The 22,095-nt window shown below is 44.9% G+C and overlaps 1 protein-coding gene across 1 annotated transcript in view; it reads left to right on the top strand.

Annotated features, from left to right (window-relative positions):
• LOC117509064 (E3 ubiquitin-protein ligase RNF169-like) overlaps positions 1-22,095 on the top strand; it is a 100,407-nt gene that overhangs the window by 65,919 nt on the left and 12,393 nt on the right. The window contains exon 3 of the mRNA XM_034168873.1: positions 14,247-14,347. Coding sequence (XP_034024764.1) covers positions 14,247-14,347 — 101 coding nt within the window. The remainder of the gene's footprint in view (positions 1-14,246; positions 14,348-22,095) is intronic.

Here is a 22,095-nt window from a genome sequence, read left to right on the forward strand (position 1 = left end):
GCTGGCCCACCACCAGAGGGCGCCCTGTCTGGAGTGCGGGCTCCAGGCACCAGAAGGCGCAGCTCCTCACAGGAGCAGCCAGGGTGACAGCTGTCACGAATCACCTGCAACGGCTGTTACCAATCATCTGATCGGCAGGAGTATATCAGCAGGACGACGTCTCCACCTCTTCGCCGAGATATCGTTTCTACCGTGAAGGTAACGTACTCAGCAAACTGTTCAACAGTGATCTTTGTGAGTTTGTGCATTACTCTGAGAGAACTTTTCAGCGAGAGGTGGAGGTAGCTTACCTGCCGTTCAGATTCCTGGGTGCGAACGCGCCCCCCTTTAATTGTTCTGTATTCCTCGCCAGCAGTACCAGGTCCGACACGCGGAGGCAGTGGCCACCTGGGAGTTCGGGACTTGGCGGCTCCAGTATTCCCGGGGTCTGGTGGCGGAGGAAACCGTGTGGTTCCGGTTCTACTTTGGAGAGGCGTCTCCTGTCTTCGAGCCTGCCCACACGACACCTGTGTAAATTTGACTTTGTCCATTATTGTAAATCCGTGGTACTAGTTGTGCATATTCACAACAGTAAAGTGTGTTATTTGACCTATTCCATTGTCCGTTCATTTGCGCCCCCTGTTGTGGGTCCGTGTACTCACACTTTCCCAACAAGATTAAGACTTTTCAATTCTCTTTTGTTCCCCTTCCCCTTGGCCCTCCCCCTCCCTCTACGCCTACCCCTTTAAAACAAGGGATAAGGTGAAGGGGTATGCCTCTATCCCTATGAATTGAGACACTCCTCCGCCTTAGGGGGAAAAAACTGCCCGTCTCAAACTGCCGTCTTCACTGTTTGTCAATAAGGTAACCGAAGCACAACTTGTTGCAGTAGCCTGTTTGCTCATTTTATTTTGTTGCCTTTCTGCGTAAATGCAAAGAAATAGAAGAAGTCACAGATTTCTTCAACGCATCGCAATCATGTTGGAGAATTTTGTGGTATTAATTTAATTAATTCATAATTTATAATAATAATAATAATAATAATAGCATTAATAATTAATTAGCAATTAATTAATGTTAATACTACTAATAATTAATCATTAATAATAGTAATAATTAATATTGTTACTTGATTAATCATTGATTGATTGATTTGTAATTAATTAAATAGTAATTAAAAGAAATAAACAGTTGAAATATATCAGTCTGTGTGGAATGAATGTATACATTATACAAGTTTCACTTTTTGAATGGAATTACTGAAATAAATCAACTTTTTCATGATATTCTAATTAGATGACCAGCAGCTGGTCATAGTTAGGCGTATGTTATGGGCTGTATCTAGTTCTGTTAACCTTATATTTGTCAAGGTTTTCAGCTGGATGTGGGGGTTTATTCAGGTTTTTCCCCTTTCTGTTGTTCTTTTCTACGTTGATTTATTAATATTTATTTTCACCAGGATTTATTCTGTTATGTTTTTCTTGTCACTTTGTTTCTTTTCATTCTGTTGTCATCACCCAGTTCTGTTCTAGTTTTGTTCTGTCAGATTATGTTTGCATTATTGATCATTAGTTTTATCATTTGTGTATTTTCTCAATTAATTAATGTTAATACTACTAATAATTAATCATTAATAATAGTAATAATTAATATTGTTACTTGATTAATCATTGATTGATTGATTTGTAATTAATTAAATAGTAATTAAAAGAAATAAACAGTTGAAATATATCAGTCTGTGTGGAATGAATGTATACATTATACAAGTTTCACTTTTTGAATGGAATTACCGAAATAAATCAACTTTTTCATGATATTCTAATTAGATGACCAGCAGCTGGTCATAGTTAGGCGTATGTTATGGGCTGTATCTAGTTCTGTTAACCTTATATTTGTCAAGGTTTTCAGCTGGATGTGGGGGTTTATTCAGGTTTTTCCCCTTTCTGTTGTTCTTTTCTACGTTGATTTATTAATATTTATTTTCACCAGGATTTATTCTGTTATGTTTTTCTTGTCACTTTGTTTCTTTTCATTCTGTTGTCATCACCCAGTTCTGTTCTAGTTTTGTTCTGTCAGATTATGTTTGCATTATTGATCATTAGTTTTATCATTTGTGTATTTTCTCATTTGTGTTGTCAGTTACATTGTAACATTGGGTTTTGTATCTGTATCATGTAGTCTCTGTTTTCCTTGTTGTTCTGCTTTAGTATTTGTTCCTTTTCTTGCCCTGTTCTGTGTTATATTTTATTCTGTTTTATGTCAAGCCTGTTCATTGTTTCCTGTTATTCCTCACACCCAGTTAATTATGTTCACTTCACCGCAGCTGCCCCGTATCTTTGTCTTTCTTTTTGTTTCTGTGTGCTTTGTGTTCACTCACGCCCCTCTGAGTATGTTCTCACTGCACAGCACTGCACCTGCTATTGTCCTTGTCTCACACTTTGTTTCTGTCTTCTCGGTTTCTGTCACTCTCACTCTTGGCACTTGCTGTCGCGTCTCTGTATCCTACTTTGTGCACTCTCTTCCTCCCCATCTTGCACAGTGTTTCCTCTTTGTTCACTAGCCACGCCCCCTTTCCTGATTGTTCCTCACGTGCACCTCGTTAACACCACTGTCCCTCGTTAGTCCACCTTCATATAAACCCTCACAGTCTCACAGTCCCTTGCCAGATTGTTGTCGCTTCCAGCACACTCTCCAGCCTCCTTGTTTTCAGTCCTGACTAGTCTTGCCGTGTACCAGTACTTTGCTCTGTGTTTTTCGACCGCACCTTTTTGCCTCAGCCAATATGTCAGTGTTTGCTCGTGCCTCAGACCCCTGCCTGGAGATGACTACATTTGTGCATCACCCTGCTTGTACCTCTGCTCCGCTATTTGATAACCCGTGTACTTTGCCTGAAATAAACTCGATGACTTCTTATACCTCACAGCCTGGTTTGGGAGTTTGTATCGTGGGTCCACCCACTCCTGGTGTTCGGCAGTCGCCTGTTCTGACAATATTTCTTTTTCAAATTCTCCCATTTTTTGCATCCAGCACTGTTTCCTTTAGAAATTTCCTTGACAAATAATATCAATCTATTAGGACGTCAGGTTATGTGTTACACATATACATGTGTGTGTAGATATTTTCCATGTTATTCCCATTGGTGAAACTTCTCCTCATTTTCTGCCTGAAAGTTTATTAGGAGACGAGTGTGTTCAGGGCTCCCGGTTTGTTTACTAAATACACACACGTGTTACAGACCTTGAAATCCAACAGCAGGGATCGATATTATCCAAAGATTTAGGAACATACAAAGTAACGTGCTAATTCTTTATCATGATTTTCTCCATTGTGAGAAAAGTGTCTTATCATAGCGTTCGTGTGCATATCCATTACAACTCCTCAGCGAAGTTATGATATTCTTCAGAATGACAATATACGCAACATGCATCCAGCAGCATACACGTTCCTGTCATAGACAACTGCCTATGAAGTTTTTTGTCAAGTTATAACTTTCTTAACAGTGTAATTTGTAATGAAAGCCGCTTACATTTGTCCGGCTCTTTTGGCACCATGTTTGTTTGTTTGGAAACAGCGGTAAGCTCCTCCTACCCCTCCAAATGGAGTGTGCATTCAGATTCACTCCGTTTGAAGGGGTTTGTAGTCCTCCGCCTACCCCTCCACCTCGCTCCAAAAAGAGAACTGAGACACCCCTCTGTCTCTCATGAACGTGCAAAACGGAGGGGAAGGGGTAAGGAGAAGGGCTGAGGAGTAGAATTGAGATTCAGCCTTAATATTTACTCCATGTGTGAATGGTTTTAATATTTGAAGCAATATGTTCGCATGAGGATGGAAGCTTTCAGCCAATCAGTGGACAGCATCAATAGATGTATTTCAACTTATGAGTAACTTACAAGCAACATGTGTCAGCCCGACATCTTCCTAATCGGCCTGTGGTCTGTAGTAATCCATTTCACTGTCGCATTTGCAAGCTTCTCTTGCCTTTTTTTATCTATAGTTCTCCCACACGCTGCATCTAACGTAGTCTGCTGAATCCTTGCGCCGCAGTTTGTTTCGTTGAATGATTTGCTGGTATCAGCTGTGTGTGCTGCATTTAGGTGATATTTAAGACTCAAAGCACTCCGCTGATAATGAAATTCAGCTTTGCAGTTGCTACAGATAACTTTGGTTCTGTCAGCTACGCCATCTGGAAGCACTTTAAAATGAAAATGGCCATGTAAAAGTTCCGTGCCCATCTCCACGTTGTTTGGTTTATCCGTTATCACACTGGTTCCTGTGAGTGCAGCAGCAGTCAGCAACGGACTTGAAAAACAAAAGCCTGTGAACAACAGACTCTTACTATAAAAAAACCAACTGCATTAATGTGCGCTAAAAAAGTTGTCAGCGTTAATTAATTAATGGGTAATGCGCTAACTTGCCCAGCCCTAATTTTGACATATATCAGTGTGCTTCAACTTGCTCTTAATTTATACAAAACATACCCATAACTTATTAGACGTAAGCCAGTGTTTTTAATATGGTCGGCATACTCACGCTAAATCGTCAAGGTGTGAGAGGCGTGTAATGGCCCGGTCACGGAGCATATGATGATAACTGAACGAAGGGAAAAAAGCCACAAAGTTGCAAATTGTCGAGAAAAGGTGGACGAATGAGCTTTCACTTTTCCCATCACCAAATAGCCTGCGAATCAAGAGCGCAAAAGGAATGAAAGAGGAACAAAGCGAAACCAAAGCTAACCTTGACCTCAACACTTTAAACAAAACGTGCCTGGAGCCACTGCTGGAGCAGTGTGTGTCTGCATCCTGCTCTGTGTTCCAGGACTCCGTACTGGGATGGAGCTCAGTAGAGTCCTGGAGGAGCTACAAACAGAAGCGTGGGATCCGACCCACTGTGGAGATCTGTGCATACGTTGGTGGATCCACCTGCTCTGGTTGATTGTCCAGAACAACAGAGGGATCATCTCCTTCATCATCAGAATCCTCACTGTCTGGTTCAGACTCTGTCGACGCTCCTGTTTGCGCCAATTAAAAAAAAAAAAAAAAAAAATGAAGTGCTTGCTCAACATTCATAAGATGCCTCATTTTTACAAAACAAAAATACTGTTGTGAAAGTGTAGGAACACGGACCCACAACAGGGGGTGCAAATGAACGGACAATGGAGAAGGTAAATAACAAGTTTTACTGTTGTGAAACGAGCACAACCAATACAACAATCAACAATTTGGGGTTAAGCCGAATTCTGCTGGTGTCGTGTGGGCAGGCTCGAAGGTAGGAGACGTCCGTCCAAGTCGAACCGGAACCACCCAGATCTCCTCTGCCACCGAACCCTGGAAGTACTGGAACCGCCAAGTCCCGAATTCCCAGGTGGCCACTGCCTCCGCTCGTCGGATCCGGTACTGCTGGCAAGAGAGAGCAACAAACACACAGGTGTGGATGCGGCTGCACCCAGTAACACGGAGAGGGGAGAAGCCGCCTCCACCTCTCGTCACAATAAAGCAGGAAGGTGAGTACTTATCCAAGCAATCGGCTTTCGGTAGTCAGCTGTCCTGAAAGGTTTAACAAGTATTATCAGATAACACAGAATATGCTGCAGAGAAGGTTACCTCTATCTCAAGGCGATATCTCGGCACTGAGGTGGAGACGCCGTCCTGCTGATATACCTCCGTGCTGAGTGGAACAGCTGTGTCCAGTGATGGGTGACAGCTGTCACCCTGGCTGCTCTCGTGAGGCGGCAGCGCCCTCTGGTGCCTGGAGCCCGCACTCCAGGCAGGGCGCCCTCTGGTGGTGGTGGGCCAGCAGTACCTCCTCTTCAGCGGCCCATACAACAAATACCACCACACTAACACATGCTAAATACTCCACCTAAATAATACACAGTCCAGACATGCCAAATATTTCTCAAATCTCTCAAATACCAAAACTGTAATCGCTGTCTCATACACCCAAAATGCGCACGTATGAGACAGAGTGAGAGGGAGAGAGAGAGCGAGAGTGAGAGTGCTGTCTCTCTTTGCCTTTTTTTCAAAACCCTGCTGTTTCTGATCACCTCACGCACGCACAGGCGCTGTGTACGTGGATCAGAGACACGCACGCATGTGCTTCGCCTTCTCTCCAGCTGATCACACTGGGTTTTCTGTTTTATATGTCACACCTCTGTGGATCAAAGCTGTTCACACACGAATGTCCACTGCTGCTGGAAGCTTTTTGAACACTTGATGGTCAAAGTCTTGCTTCTGTAAACTGCCACCTGGTTTGCACAAACAGAGGTGCAGTTCACTCAGAGATCACAGCAGACAACACAAAACATTACGTTGTGTCGGCCCTCAGCGCCACAGAAACAAACGAGGACGATCGCGTTCCTGCAAAGCCCTCTTGCTGCGAACAAATACGCAACGATCAAGGATCACTTCCTCAAAACTTTTGAACTGTCATACTGAACGGGCCAGCAGCCTCGTCTCTCTGCATGGGCAGAGTTCACGGATAGAATGCTGCAGCTCCGGCCGGACTTTTTGTGCAGCAACTTTCTCCTCATGTGCGCGCAACGCTGGAACAACACAACAATCACAGACTGCTGTGTGCTGGTGCAGAGGCCAAATTCTTCCTGGCTGGCCAGCACCACGGCATTACTGTGGCAGCACTCGCCACATCACACGCAGCAGCAGAAGCCCCACACCATACACCAGCACCACCGCGGAGCTGCATCTCTCCTTCACTGCAGTGCTCACAAACTGGCTTCTGCACTGTGTGAAAACATTCAGCTGGTCGAACGAAGTCAAACTAAACGCTAATGTTACAAAAACTAAGCAAACGATAAAAACCGTCAAGAATTACAGCAAAAGGAAATGCAGACGAATTGAGGTTTTCGCTGGCATTTGTTAAAATTTTTTGACAGTTTAAAAATCCTGATGAAGCGCCAGCTGCAGGAACAAAAGCTGTGCGAAGGTTAAACAATGCCAACGGAAGTCAACGAAAGTCCAGATTTCTTGTTTAGTTTGGGCTTCGTTGTGTGCCGTGTAATTGGACCTTTTGAGGAAAAAGATAAAAACGGTGACAGGCCTGGTATTTTTCCGGCTTGAGCTGGATTTCTGGCTTTTGGATCCGAATATAATGCAGCGGAGGCGACAGGTTGCCATGTAATCCCTATGGAAGGGCGCGTTGTGGATATGCAGTGATGTCTGGAGTTTATACTTGATGTGGACATGTCCTGCCTCTGGCAATCAGCCTGTGAGCATCACTTATGTCCCGTTTGTCTTTTTTTAACACAATTATGACAGAATTTGAGGGGGGGAAAGGGAGGAAGTGTAGCAGCAGCCGGTGTTTTTTTTTTCACGTGCGTGCTCGCGTGAAGGAATCGTCCGTGAAGATAATTTTATTAATTACACAGCTGTATAATAAAACAAATGCTGACTGGTTTATAACACAATTATGACAGAGTTTGAGGGGAGAAAGGGAGGAAGTGCAGCAGCAGCCGGTGTTTTTTTTTTTTTTTTTTTTTTACGTGCGTGCGCGCGCGAATGAATCGTCTGTGAAGATAATTTTATTAACTACACAGATGTGTAATAAAACAAATGGTGACAGAGTTTGAGGGGATGGTCCACGAATGACGTTTAACGCCGGGAAATATACTGGTTCTTTGTTTAATAAGAGCCGTAAAATATACCCTGTTCTTTGTTTAATAACATGTTTTCTCATTGGTCTAGCTCCATGTGATAACCAATCATTGAATGTGTTTTAATATGGCTCAATCTGTATCAGAACAAAAATCTTTTCTTAGCATTTTGCAGGCGCCTGTTAGACAAAGCGATCAAATTGAAGAGATTATTTAGTGGATATGATTTTGACCAGTGCAGCCGATTGCCATAAGTAGTATTTTATGTTTTTTTTTATCTATGTAGTTTGAAGAGGTCTTAGTGAAAGGATTCAGCATCCATGACAAGTGTTCAATAAATTTCAAAATTCAAATTGCTAATGAATTTTGGCATTTCGAAAACAAAATGCTGAGCTCATTGTTATATGGCTGGGGGGGCCTGGCTGCCGGTTTGTTTCTGTTTTTTGGTTTTCCTCCCAGGTGGCGTGCGTTTGGGACTGAGTGGCTGTGTTGCTGAGGCTGTCAGGACCTCACCCTGATCACCTGCGACTCGTCAGGACTCACAGCTGTAGTGCATCTGGATGGATTGGAACATGTTGGCATTTAAGACTGGAGTGCACAGTGTGTATTTGCCAGAGACTCGACCTTGTGACCAGACGGGTGAGATCGTCGTCTCGGGAGCCATCTCATCATCAGTGGATGCAGAGAACGTCCAGGGTTTGATGCACGGTCTGTGAAAGAGGAGGGGGTGAGGTCTCACGCTCGTCAGCACACTTCCTGAGGTACGTTAGATTTTGTGACTAACAGTTATACAGTCAGTAAATGTGGTGTCCCTCACACCTTATTATATTGAGCTGTACGTTAGTCATGTATCGGCTTCCACTGCAGTGGAGTTTTGTGAACGGGATGTTCCATGCCTGCAGGTTGGGAAGCTGATCAGTAATCAAGCCAGGAAGTGTTTGCTGTTTGTACACCTTTAAGTGTTCTGTGTGTAGAGTGTGGACTCACATAATGGTTCCTTCTTTCACAGACTCGGTTGTTGCGGCCACCTGGGGGGTGTCGGCGGGGTCCTTGGGTCCGAAACAGCTTCTGGCTCCGGACCGTTAGCGCTGCTGGGAGCGCACCACGCCAGGCCGCACCTTTTATTATATTATCACTGTTATGTATTAAATTCAGTTAGCCTTTGTACCGTGCTCTGCTTATTTCATACTGGGTCCTTCAAACGCTGGTCGGTTCTCCGAGCTGCGTCCGACACATAACACTCATGTTGTAAGTTAATAACCATTCATTTATTGAAATAATTATTTTTCACACATTTGAAACTCGGAGTGGATGCGAACCCAACCCTTTTCATTTTCTGCCCTGCTTTTCTTTCCACACTGATGTTCTCTTGGACTGGTCTGTTGAATAAACTATAAAATAATTGACCCGAAAATATGAGCCCAGCAGCAACAGTGTTCAGTGATGGTACTACGTAGACAAAACCTGCAGATGTTATTCCCAATTTTTGTTTGTGGTTATTTTATTTTTGCTTTAGAAAACTGCATTGTAAAACACAAACCACTTGACCTCAAAGATGGTAATGACTGTTTAAAATCTTTAACATTGGCTGTTCCTCAGAGCTTTCCAAACAGGTTTGAAAAGGCCTAAAATCGCAGCCCCCAGCCCGGGGCTTAGCCCCTGGACCCCATTGGGGACCTAGGCGGCCCCCAAACCCCTCGACAAATTAGTTTCAGGCTTAGCCATATTGTCTCAATGCCAGCCCCGTGGTGATTTAGGTTTTTTTTCTGTACTTTTTAATATATTTGTTAACCCTCGTATTATGTTGAAAAAATATTATATTGATTATGTTGCAAGTCATTTTGACCTGTACTGTGTAAATCAGAGGTCACCAACCCTGCTCCTGGAGGGCACCTGCCCTGCATGTTTTCCAAGTCTGGCTGTTCCACTCCCAGGCAATTAACTCTGCCAGGTGTGCTCAGCCAATCAAGAGCTGGAAAACCCTACTTTTAAAAAATCAGGTGTGACTTGAGTAGGTAGACATGGAAAACAGGCAGGACAGGTGCCCATTTTCAACTGGTTGACCACTGAATCACACCACAGGGTGTGATTTAGGAATTTATTATTGAGCAATAATTTGTAAGCATACATTTTACATGTAAATATTAATAAAGTCACTGTTTTATATGTTTTAATAGGTTTTAATGTCTTTAAATGATTTACACATACTTGCTTGAAGTTCCAGTATATTTCAAAGCTCATTTCAGGTTAAGGAAAGACACTTGAAAAATAGTTTTGGCAAGTTCAGTGATGTCTGTGCAATGCTGTGGCATTTATAGTAAGTACATGTGCTACAGCACGAGGTAGGTATCACTGAAACAAGGCTCGACATAGCCATTTGCCCGCTGGCCCGGCACCGATTTGGCCCACTTTGGGCCACTACGGGCCAGTACAATTTACCACATGATGGTCCACTCGGGCCACTACAAAAATACACAAAATTCTATTTATTTTACCATATTTTGTGGCGGCAAAGTCGAATTTCTTCACATCTCCGTGTCATCAAACTTCACTGAGTCCGCCATGTTTGTTTCTTCTTCTTATTTGCTTGTTTTGGTCTCGCACCACGGACCACATCTCACATCTCGGGTTGGGTATCGTTAATAAATGATTCGATTCACTGATATCAATAATCTTTTTGCTTAATGATTCCCTTATTGGTCCTTCAGAGCGGCCGTTGTTTTTGAGGGTCTTTGTCGGGAAAATGATCATTACTCTACCTTGATTGCAGACCCTGCAATGGTTCTGTAATCAACTGCTTCTGCAGAGCGACTGCACTTTGAAGTGTGAACCAATGAAGCAATGGTGCAGTCTGCTGGGTCGTTGGAGTTTATCTTAATTTTTCCTTGCTAAAACCCTAAAGAGCATATGCCTGTGAGTAATATATACCCTTTTATGTTATGGTCTTCTGAAACAGTTGATAGATGTATTTTATAACTTAAAATTGGGACAGATGCTAATGCGTTAGCATGTCTATGGCGTTTTCAATGTTAAAGATAGCATTAGCTGTTGGCATTTCAGCACATTTGTGTGCATTTGTTTTCTGTATAATAATTAATGGCCCAGCGCTTATTGTCGTAAAAGAGTCAAATGTATTAAAAATTGTAATATTTTTAAATTTATTTTAATTTATATATTAATAATAATAACAACAAGCAATAATAGTAATAATAACTCTTCAGAAGCGGCAAGTCCGCTTCTTAACTCTCAAAGCCATTAAAATATGTCAGTCGTGACTGTGAGTCACTTTTGTGCAGATTAAAGTCGCTTAGTGGGACTCTTGTCTTGTTGCAGTGAAGAAACGAGAATCGTCCTCCGTTCTGTTAGCACAGCTCCAAACGCTGAGCGGCTCTCTGCTGAGACAGAGTCCAGAATTAGTAGCTTCAAAACGAATCGCCGCTTTAAATAAAATGACACCTCTTTCCAAACACTGTAATACAGAAAATGAACTACAATTGAATAAAATGTTTTTTTTATTCCCAAAATGAGATGTCCTGCATTCTTTATGAATTAAACTGATGCTGACGTGCAGCACAGCAGCTGCAAGAGTTCAGCTCAGAGGTATGGAAAGACAGTCATGCCAATAATGTCTGAAAGGAAATGCTTTTGACAAAAACTACAGATTTTGTTTATTTCTATGTATGTTTAGAGATCAAGGATCCACCATGTAGAGTTTATTTAGGTCCAGAGTTTAAAGTACACCTGCACTGAAATAAATGCAGTCAGATCTTTGGACCAAAAAATGACTTACATTTACACATGAGATCCTTCTGAATGTAGTAAAGTAAATCTGCAAGCCCAGATCTGTCATTCAACGGAGAAATCTTCATTTAAAAATGACAAATTTACAGCTAACATTTAGCCCTCCGCAAAACTGTCCCTCCCATCATGGACGCTGCCAAGACGTCACGGAGAAGACCCTCTCTCCCAGCATGCATTGCGCGCCAACTGTAATTTGTGGCTTTACGTCAGTTTGCATCTGCACCTTTTTCTTGTCTTATACGGAAGGATCTACTTTTTTTAAAACTTCATATTGTCTTGCGGCACGTTTGGTGAGTACACATTTCTTTTATTTGTGCTTGAAAATTATTTTGGGGGACTTTTTCATACGCCCGTTTCATTGAGTGGTGTCGCAATGAAAATCTACTGTCTTTTGTCTCCGGTACCATCGCGGTATATGGATGGTGAGACCCGCAAAGAATCCCAGTCATTAAAAATTTATAAACCTCTCTCAGCGTCCATGGAGCTCTGGGGCTCAGATTGCCGAGACGTGTGGTGCTGTGGATTTTGCTGCAAGAAGTATGTCCTTGCAGCAGCAGGTGTACTGGCCGCTTCGCATTAAAACAGCGAGCGTAATCTCAGGACTTGTGCCAAGTGTGCTGCAGCTCCATTCAGTAGACAGAGAGGTGATGCCGGTGTTGTGCGCTGAATCTGGCACAACACCGGCTGCAAAGCAGACACGGGCAGTGTGAGTGGCCCGCGTCGGTGGTTAACGAGCTCGTTAACGAGCCCGCAGACTTAATAAGCGCAGCGGAGGCAGAGAGCGGGAGAGGAAGAATGGCGCCCGCTGTCGATGTCGTTGCTGATCTGAGCACACAGATCTGTATCTCACATTTATTGCAGCTTACTTTTGGATGTTGAAACCAGGACGTGTATAAGTAACATTACTAACAGGTAAAATCAATTTCAATGTGGGACCGGACTGAAGGCGGGAGCGCGTCGTCTTGTCCCTGACGTCATGGAAATGATACGGCTGTACAAACTGTTTTCACAGAGGGCTAAATTTTAGCTGCAAATTTGTCATTTTTAAACAGAGATTTGTCCGCTGAATTACAAATTTGGGCTTACAGATTTACTTTACTGCATTCACAAGGGTCTTATAAATACATATCAGCTATTTATTTCTGAAATCTGACCACATTTATTTCAATGCAGGTCTACTTTAAGGATCCACCATGTAGAGTTTATTTAGGTCCAGAGTTTAAGGATCCACTGACCAATTTCATATTTATTTACTTTAAGACTCAATAAAATGTTGTTGACATAGAAAACCCGTAAAGCTGACTTTTAGTACACAGAAAATTTGCAAGTGGTATTGATAAGGGAATTGGAATCGGATCAATAAGTGGAATGGATAATGTATCGATATCGATAAAATCTTATCAATACCCATCCCTAACTATGTTCCATGCTCCTGTGCATATTGAAATGTATGTTGTTGATGAGTGGAGCGTGCGTTTGGCCGTTTCCGTCACCGATCTTCGGCAATGTTCGTTAGCATCTTTAAATGCGCGGGAAGCTGCGGGAAACGAAGACGAACAAGACGCAAATCTAACAGAACGCTTTGAAATTGCAATTGAAATATGTTTAAACTACAACCACCCAAACCTGGACAACAACCAGGAAAGAGTTTTGCTAAAGGAATTGGCCAGAAGAGGAAGCTTAGTGATGATGAGTTCAGGGAGAGAGACAGGCTGTATGAAAGAAACAAGAGGAAGAGAGGTTTTGTCCTGACCTGGCCACAGAAATGGGTGTGGTTTGGTCATGACCAAGAGAAGAATGAGGTTTTCTGCCAAATCTGCAGGGTCTATCCGTCGTATGCTGATGAGTCAGTAAAGTATATGCTTGGTCCTGGTAGACCCTGGCTGTTTTGAAGCTAGTTTAAAAGTCTAACCAGCTTGTTTTTGTGGAAACCCCACGGTGACAACATGAGCAAAAGAGCCAAGCATATTTTTTTTTTCAATTTTTAGATCTATAACTCCAGTTCAGACAAGACATACTTTTTAGTTTTGATATGGACCTACATCTGTAGTTTACATTTCTGACTGTGAGTTAGCCAACTCTGAGGGTTGCTTAAAAAATGCCCTCTAAATTTTATGGGAGTCACTTTATTTTTTACCCTTGAGAATGCCCCCTAGAGGGGAGAGGGGCCGAAGTTGGATGGGGCTGAGGACAGATGGACAGCAGTTTGAGGGGGGCCGATGTTAGAGGGGTTGAAGTGATGCTGCTTTCCCGGCTCTGCTCACAGCTAATTAACCGACAGGTGTGATCTGCCAATGAGGTGCTGGGAAACACCAGAGTTAAGTCATCAGGCGTGAGTGAAGCAGACAGATGTAGTCGTGTGCACGTGAAGTGATCTGGACAGTCCTGGTCTATGGACACTACAGAGTACTTGGGGTAGTTTGGATGTGCCATAGCGAGTTATAATATTTATGAAGGAGTTTTATATATTTTTATAGACGTCTCCTGTGGGGTTGGACCTCACAGACAGGAAGGACTCTGCTGGCTGGGAGACTTCCGACACGATATTTAGGACTCATCAGTCATCTGTCAACATGAAAAAGAAACGAGTCATAATGTCTGGAAAATTCACTGTGATCTGTTAAAAGTAAAACATTTATCAGCTGCAACACAACCGTTTCATCAGAAAATAAAGATGATATCATGAAATTGGTTCGACAAAATATAACATGGTTTTCTGAACAGGAAGTTTTAGGTTTAAGCTGGTGCACAAATACTGTCTAACATCAGAACTGGGATCATTGGGGAAACAAGCTGGAATGCCTTTTTCCCCTCATAACTTGGTAAACCTGTGTGTGTGTGTGTGTGTGTGTTTTAATAGAGTGTTGTGTCTGACTCTGAGAATGAGGAGCCACTCAGCAGGATGCCCAAGACCATCTCTGCCTTCATCAGGAAAACCAAAACCTCGTCCTCCTGCACAGGGTGAGCAGCACCACCTTCTTAAAGTTCTGACATGCTCCTTGTTCATGACACACACACACACACACACACACACACAGGGTCCTTCTGTCTCTTAAAGTTTGTCCACAGAAATGACAATCACTGTTATGAGTTGCAATACCTGCATTAACCACAGGGGCAGCGTAACTGCAGGATTACATAGATCAGGGGTTTTCAAAGTCTGGGGGAGTGAGCCCCCCCCATATATACATAGACACAGTTTCAATATCTTCATGTGTTTCTTTTTATTCTTTTACACATCTTAAACACATTTTTAAAGTATTTGTGTATTTTTAAGGAACTGTCTATGGATTTACACATTTTACAGCCTTTGTAAACATTTTAAACATCATTTTTTAAAACATTTAAAGATCTCTGTGTGTTTTTAAACATCTTTGACATAACTAAATAATAAGGGATTCGTATTTTATCAATATCAATGCCATTATCGATCTGATTCCTTATCGATTCCCTTATCGATACCTCCTGTGAATTTTCTGTGTACTAAAAATAGGCTTTACAGGTTTTTCTATGTCAACATTTTATTGAGTCTTAAAGTAAATAAGTATGAACTTTATCACTGGATCCTTGATCTCTGGACAGAAATAGAAATAAAATCTGTAGTTTTTGTCAAAAGTATTTCCTTTCAGATATTGAGCTCAGCCGGCTCAATGTAATTCATAAAGAATGCAGGATGTCTCATTTTGGGAGGAAAAAAGAACATTTTATTCTGTTGTAGTTTGTTGTCTGTGTTCCAGTGTTTGTAAAGAGGTGTCATTTAATTTAAAACAGTGATTCACTTTGAAGTTACTAATTCGGGCCGGACTCTAACGTGACTCTGCAGAGAGCGGCGCAGCGTTTGGAGCTGTACAAACAGAACGGAGGACGATTCTCATTTCTTGCTTGCAACAAAACAAGAGTCCCAGTTAGTGACTTTAATCCACACAAAAGTGACTCACAATTGACATTTTTAAATGGGTTTGAGAGGGGTTAAGAAGCAGAGTTGATGCTTCTGGAAAGCAGCAAAGCACTGAACCAACGAAGCAGCAGGTCAGAGCACTGCTTCATTGTTTCACGCTTTAAAGTGGAGCCGTTACAGAAGCGGTTGATTCCAGACCCAACATTGTCTGTAATCAACATAAAGAAATTATCATTTTCCCAGTAAAACACCCTCAAAAACAAAGGCCGCTCTGAAGGACCGATAAGGGAATCGTTAAGCAAAAAGGCTAATGATGTCTGTGATTGAATCAATTCTTAAAGATTCTCACAAAGAAGCGGTTCATGATACCCATCCCTCACGCTCCCTGAAGAAGAACTCTGGCACCCCCTGGGGGTGGGGGAGGGGGGGGGGAGACGCGCCTCGCAGTTTGAAAACCACTTACATAGATGATGAACAACAACAAAACAGTGGGACTCCCAGGCTTGATTCTTGGTCACAGAACCTGTCTGTGTCCTTGGACAACACACTTCGTCCCTTGGGTTGGGCCCAGGCACCTCGTTCCATTATAGTGTGGGGTCCTATACCGTCAGTACCGACCAGGCCCAGTCAGAATGCAGGTTTTGGTGCCATGTTATTGGCCGCATTGTTGGTTTCATGGTGTTTTCAAAGCAGCTCTGGTTCAAGTGGACACCTTGATGTAGTTCTTTTGGACAGGTTGAAGACACTACGCTGATGACCAAAATAAGTGGGCCGAGACATGTGAGAGGAGGTGGTCTTGGTCCAGTCCCAAATACACTCTGGAGCAGTTTGTTTGTCAGAAGGCAAACCAAGCCAACAATTGAACGCATATTATATGTTTAATTTAAAAATGGACAACAGAAAGACGTGTGGGTTGGCAGAGTATCAGAGACACTCCGGACTCAGCACAGCGTGTGGGACAGTCACAAAAACATAAAGGATGCATCGAGGGAGCGCTGGACTGGATTTCACCAGTCTGGAGTACAGCGCCGTGTTTGAAACAAGGCACTTCACACACACACACACACACACACACACTGGTAATATCAGGTAACACTCACAGTCCAGAAAAGAAGGGACGCACGCACCAATAGAGCCCGGTGCCCTATGGCCCAAAGGCTCATGGGCCTCAGAAACAAGATATATGAATGCATAAATATTTTGTAATGAATTGGATGAGGCTCAGGGTGTCACCAGGACACCCTGAGCCGGAAGTCAATGATCGACTTTGTAGTCATATCATCTGACCTTCGGCCATGTGTCTCGGACACTCGAGTGAAGAGAGGGGCAGAGCTGTCGACTGATCACCACCTGGTGGTGAGTTGGATCCGCTGGGAGGGTTGGAAGCCGGTCAGACCTGGCAGGCCCAAACGTATCGTGAGGGTCTGCTGGGAACGACTGGCGGAACCCTCTGTCAGCGAGGTCTTCAACTCCCACCTCTGGGAGAGCTTCTCCCAGATCCTGGGGGAGGTTGGAGACATGGAGTCTGAGTGGACCATGTTCTCCACCTCCATTGTCGATGCGGCTGCTCGTGGCTGTGGTCGCAAGGTCTCCGGTGTCTGTCGCGGCGGCAATCCCCGAACCCGGTGGTGGACACCGGAAGTAAGGGATGCCGTCAAGCTGAAGAAGGAGTCCTACTTATCTTTGTTGGTAGGTGGGACCCCAGAGGCAGTTGACAGGTACCGGCAGGCCAAGCGTGCCGCAGCCCGGTCGCAGAGGCAAAACTCGGGTCTGGGAGGAGTTCGGGGAGGCTATGGAGGAGGACTATCGGTTGGCCTCGAAGAGATTCTGGCAAACCGCCTGACGCCTCAGGAGGCGGAAGCAGCTCTCTACCAGCACTGTTTACGATGCGGGTGGGGAGCTGTTGACCCTGACTGGGGATGTTGTCGGGCGGTGGAAGGAGTATTTCGAGGATCTCCTCAATCCCATCGTCACGTCTTCCGAAGAGGGAGCAGAGACTGGGGACTCGGAGGCGGACTCATCCATTACCCAGGCTGAAGTCACCGAGGTGGTTAGAAAGCTCCTCGGTGGCAAGGCTCCTGGGGTGGATGAAATCCATCCTGAGAACCTTAAGTCTCTGGATGTTGTGGGGCTGTCTTGGCTGACACGCCTCTGCAACATCACGTGGCGATCGGGGACAGTGCCTCTGGATTGGCAGACCGGGGTGGTGGTCCTTCTGTTTAAGAAGGGGGACCAGAGGGTGTGTTCCAACTATAGGGGGATCACACTCCTCAGCCTCCCCGGTAAGGTCTATTCCAGAGTACTGGAGAGGAGAATTCGACCGATGGGCGAACCTCGGATTCAGGAGGAACAATGTGGTTTTCATCCTGGTCGCGGCACACTGGACCAGCTCTACACACTCCATCGGGTGCTCGAGGGTCCATGAGAGTTTGCCCAACCAGTCCACATGTGTTTTGTGGATCTGGAGAAGGTGTTCGACCGTGTCCCTCGGGGCACCCTGTGGGGAGTGCTCCGGGAGTACGGGGTCCGGGCTCCTTTGCTAAGGGCTATCCGATCCCTGTACGACCGCAGCAGGAGCTTGGTTCGCATTGCCGATAGTAAGTCAAACCTGTTTCCAGTGCACGTTGGCCTCCGCCAGAGCTGCCCTTTGTCACCGGTTCTGTTCATTATTTTTATGGACAGAATTTCTAGGCACAGCCAGGGTGTAGAGGGGGTCTGGTTTGGGAACCACAGAATCTCCCACAGAATGTGGTTCTGTTGGCTTCATCAAATCAGGACCTTCAGGGTGCACTGGGGCGGTTTGCAGCCGAGTGTGAAGTGTCCGGGATGAAAATCAGCACCTCCAAATACGAGGCCATGGTTCTCGACTGGAAAAAGGTGCTTTGCCCTCTTCAGGTTGGTGGAGTGTCCTTGCCTCAAGTGAAGGAGTTTAAGTATCTCGGGGTCTTGTTCACGAGTGAGGGACGGATGGAGCGTGAGATCGATAGACGGATCGGTGCAGCATCTGCAGTGATGCGGTCGCTGTATCGGACCATCGTGGTGAAGAGAGAGCTGAGTAGGGGGGCGAAGCTCTCGATTTACCGATTGATCTACGTTCCAAGCCTCACCTATGGTCATGAGATTTGGCTCATGACCGAAAGAACGAGATCGCGAGTACAAGCGGCCGAGATGAGTTTCCTCCGCAGGGTGGCTGGGCGCTCCCTTAGAGATAGGGTGAGGAGCTCGGTCACTCGGGAGGAGCTCGAAGTTGAGCCACTGCTCCTCCACGTCGAAAGGAGTTAGTTGAGGTGGCTCGGGCATCTTTTCCGGATGTCCCCTGGATGCCTCGCTGGAGAGGTGTACCGGGCATGTCTGGGAGGAGGCCCCGGGGAAGACCCAGGACACGCTGGAGGGACTACATCTCTCGGCTGGCTTGGGAACGCCTTGGGGTTCCCCCGGAGGAGCTAGGGGAGGTGTGTGTGGATCGGGAGGTCTGGGAGGTTTTGCTTGAGCTGCTGCCCCCGCGACCCGACTCCGGATAAAGCGGAAGAAAATGGATGAATGGATGGATGGATGGAATTGGATGAGGTGCTGAAAGAACACACACTGGAACATAATGGCCACTTTTGAGTGATGAGGGGGCAACACACACAGACACACACACACACACACACACACACACACTGGTTTTCCTAACGCACTTCAATCTCTTTAGATGAAACCAGTGGAAATACCCCTTGATTGAGATGCATAATGCAGAAGATAAAATATATTGTTCATCTGTTTCAATATTTTAGTACATGTCCTGACAAAAACACAATTAGAAACATTTGACGTATGACTTCAAATACAGTAAAACTCTCATATAATGGGAGTAATTCTCTGGGTGGACCAGAGAATTTTGTTCATTATAATCAAAATCTGTTATTTTATGTATAAAACTCCATTATATGTCTAAATGGACAAACTGTTGTGTAAAAGTGTAATGACACGGACCCACAACAGGGGGCGTAAATGAACGGTCAATGGAAATAAAAAGTAACACTTTTAATGTTGTGAAATGTGCACAACGGATACAAATACAATTCAATACTACGGTCAATTATACAGTTGGTGTCGTGTGGGCAGGCTCGAGGATAGGAGACGCCTGTCCAGATAGGAGTCGGGACCCTCACGATTTCCACCGCCAACGGATCTTGAACACACCGGAGCCGCCAAGTCCCGAGTCACCAGGTGGCCACCGTCTCCAGCTGTCAGATCGGGTACTGCTGGCAGGAAGCAGAAACAGTCAAGAGTGGGTGTGTGAGCACACACCCAGTAAACAGTCAGCAGAGTTCTGATAAAGGGGAGAAAACACCTCCACCTCCTGTTTCTCAACTCAGAGTTCGTGCAGAATCCAATCTCACACTAATTAATGCAGTAGTGAGGAGCGGGAACGCCAACTCCTCTCGACTTCCACAAACTCAGCCTCAAGCTGCGAGTGTACAAAGGATATGTCTACAAACTCAGAACACAGATTAACAGCTTTCCGAGCTTAGAAGCAAAATACGTTGCAACAATAAGCATAGCTGATCAAAGCACAAAGACGGCTGAGAGTTTACCTGAATACTTCAGATGATTTCTCGGCAGGGGTGTGGTGTCTTCTCCAGGCTTTTATGGATGGCATGATGAGATGATGAGTGACAGCTGTCAGGGTTCCTGAAGCTCCTGGCGGCGAACTGCGCCCTCTGGTGCCTGAAGCCCGTCTACAGGCAGGGTGCCCTCTGGTGTTGGCCAGCAGTACCTCCTCTTCGGGCGACCCACACAACACAAACTGCGATGTGTATAAAATTGACAAAATACGTTATTTGGATAAAATCGAAAAAATCCATCATATGTATAAAACCGACAAAATCTGTTATATGTATACGAGGTCTGTCAATAAAGTAACGGACCTTTTTATTTTTTTTTTAAACTATATGGATTTGATTCATATGTTTTTACGTCAGACAAGCTTGAACCCTCGTGCGCATGCGTGAGTTTTTCCATGCCTGTCGGTGACGTCATTCGCCTGTGAGCACGCCTTGTGGAAGGAGTGGTCCCGCCCCCTCGTCGGAGTTTCATTGTCTGGAAATGGCGGAATGATTTGGACTTTTTTCCATCAGAATTTTTTCAAAAGCTGTTAGAGACTGGCACCTGGAAACCATTTGAAAAATTTATCTGGCTTTCGGTGAAAAAAGTCCAAATCATTCCGCCATTTCCAGACAATGAAAATCCGACGAGGGGGCGTGAACACTCCTTCCACAAGGCGTGCTCACAGGCGAATGACGTCACCGACAGGCGTGGAAAAACTCACACATGCGCACTAGAGTTCAAGCTTGTCTGACGTAAAAACCTATGAATCAAATCCATATAGTTTAAAAAAAATAAAAAGGTCCATTATTTTATTGACAGACCTCGTATAGCGGACAAAAACCGCTATACGGTTTTATATATATATATATATATATATATATATATATATATATATATATATATATATATATATATATATATATATATATATATATATATATATATATATATATATATAAAACGGACAAGATCCTGTTGTGTGGGCCGCCAGAAGAGGAGGTACTGCTGGCCCACCACCAGAGGGCGCCCTGCCTGAAGTGCGGGCTTCAGGCACGAGAGGGCGCAGTCGCCTTACAGGAGCAGCCAGGGTGACAGCTGTCACGCATCACCTGCAACAGCTGTTACCAATCATCTGATCAGCAGGGGAATATCAGCAGGACGACGTCTCCACCTCTTGGCCGAGATATCGTTCTACCTGGAAGGTAACGTGCTCAGCTGACTGGTTAACAGTGATCTTTTGTGACTTTTGTGAGTTGTTTAGCTGACTCCTTTTCCAACGAGTGGTGGAGGTAGTTTTCCTGCCGTGCGGATTCCTGGGTGCAGACGCGCCCACATTTAATTGTTCTTTTGTTCCTCGCCAGCAGTACCAGGTCCGACACGCGAAGGCAGTTGCCACCTGGGAGTTCGGGACTTGGCGGCTCCAGTATTCCCGGGGTCTGGTGGCGGAGGAAATCGTGTGGTTCCGGTTCTGCTTTGGACAGACGTCTCCTATCTTCGAGCCTGCCCACACGACACCTTTTGTGATTTGGCTTTGTCTATTGTTGTAATCTGATTGTATTTGTTGTGCCCATTCACAACAGTAAAGTGTTGTTATTTGACCTCATCCATTGTCCGTTCATTTGCGCCCCCTGTTGTGGGTCCGTGTACCTACACTTTCCCAACAGGATATCTCGGCCTACGTCATGGACCCCGAGGGGCGTCAACCGGCTGTTGAACGGCCAATGGAAGAGCAGGGCGCACAGGCGTCTGCAGGAGGAATGATCGGTGAGTTGCAGCGAATCCTCACCGTTTTTACGGCTCGGCTGGATCTGATGGCCGAGCAGAACGTCCTCCTTAACCGCAGGGTGGAGGCTCTCGCCGCGCAGGTGGAAGCGCGCCCTCAGGGCGCTGCTGCGGCTCCCCCTCCTGTCGATCCTGTGCGCAACAGTGACGTTCCACAGGTCGTTCAACGACCCCTCCCACCTTCCCCTGAAGCATACATAAGCCCTCCAGAGCCGTACGGGGGTAGTGTGGAGACATGCGCGGACTTTCTTATGCAGTGTTCGCTCGTCCTCGCACAACGTCCCGTTATGTATGCGACTGACGCTAGTAAGATAGCTTATGTGATTAATCTGCTTCGCGGCAAGGCACGCGCTTGGGCTACAGCGCTCTGGGAGCAAAATTCGCGGCTCCTTCTGATATATGATGGGTTTGTGAGGGAGTTCAGAACTGTGTTCGA

This window comes from Thalassophryne amazonica, chromosome 4, assembly GCF_902500255.1.
Source record: "Thalassophryne amazonica chromosome 4, fThaAma1.1, whole genome shotgun sequence".
NCBI classification, from domain to species: Eukaryota; Metazoa; Chordata; class Actinopteri; order Batrachoidiformes; family Batrachoididae; genus Thalassophryne; species Thalassophryne amazonica.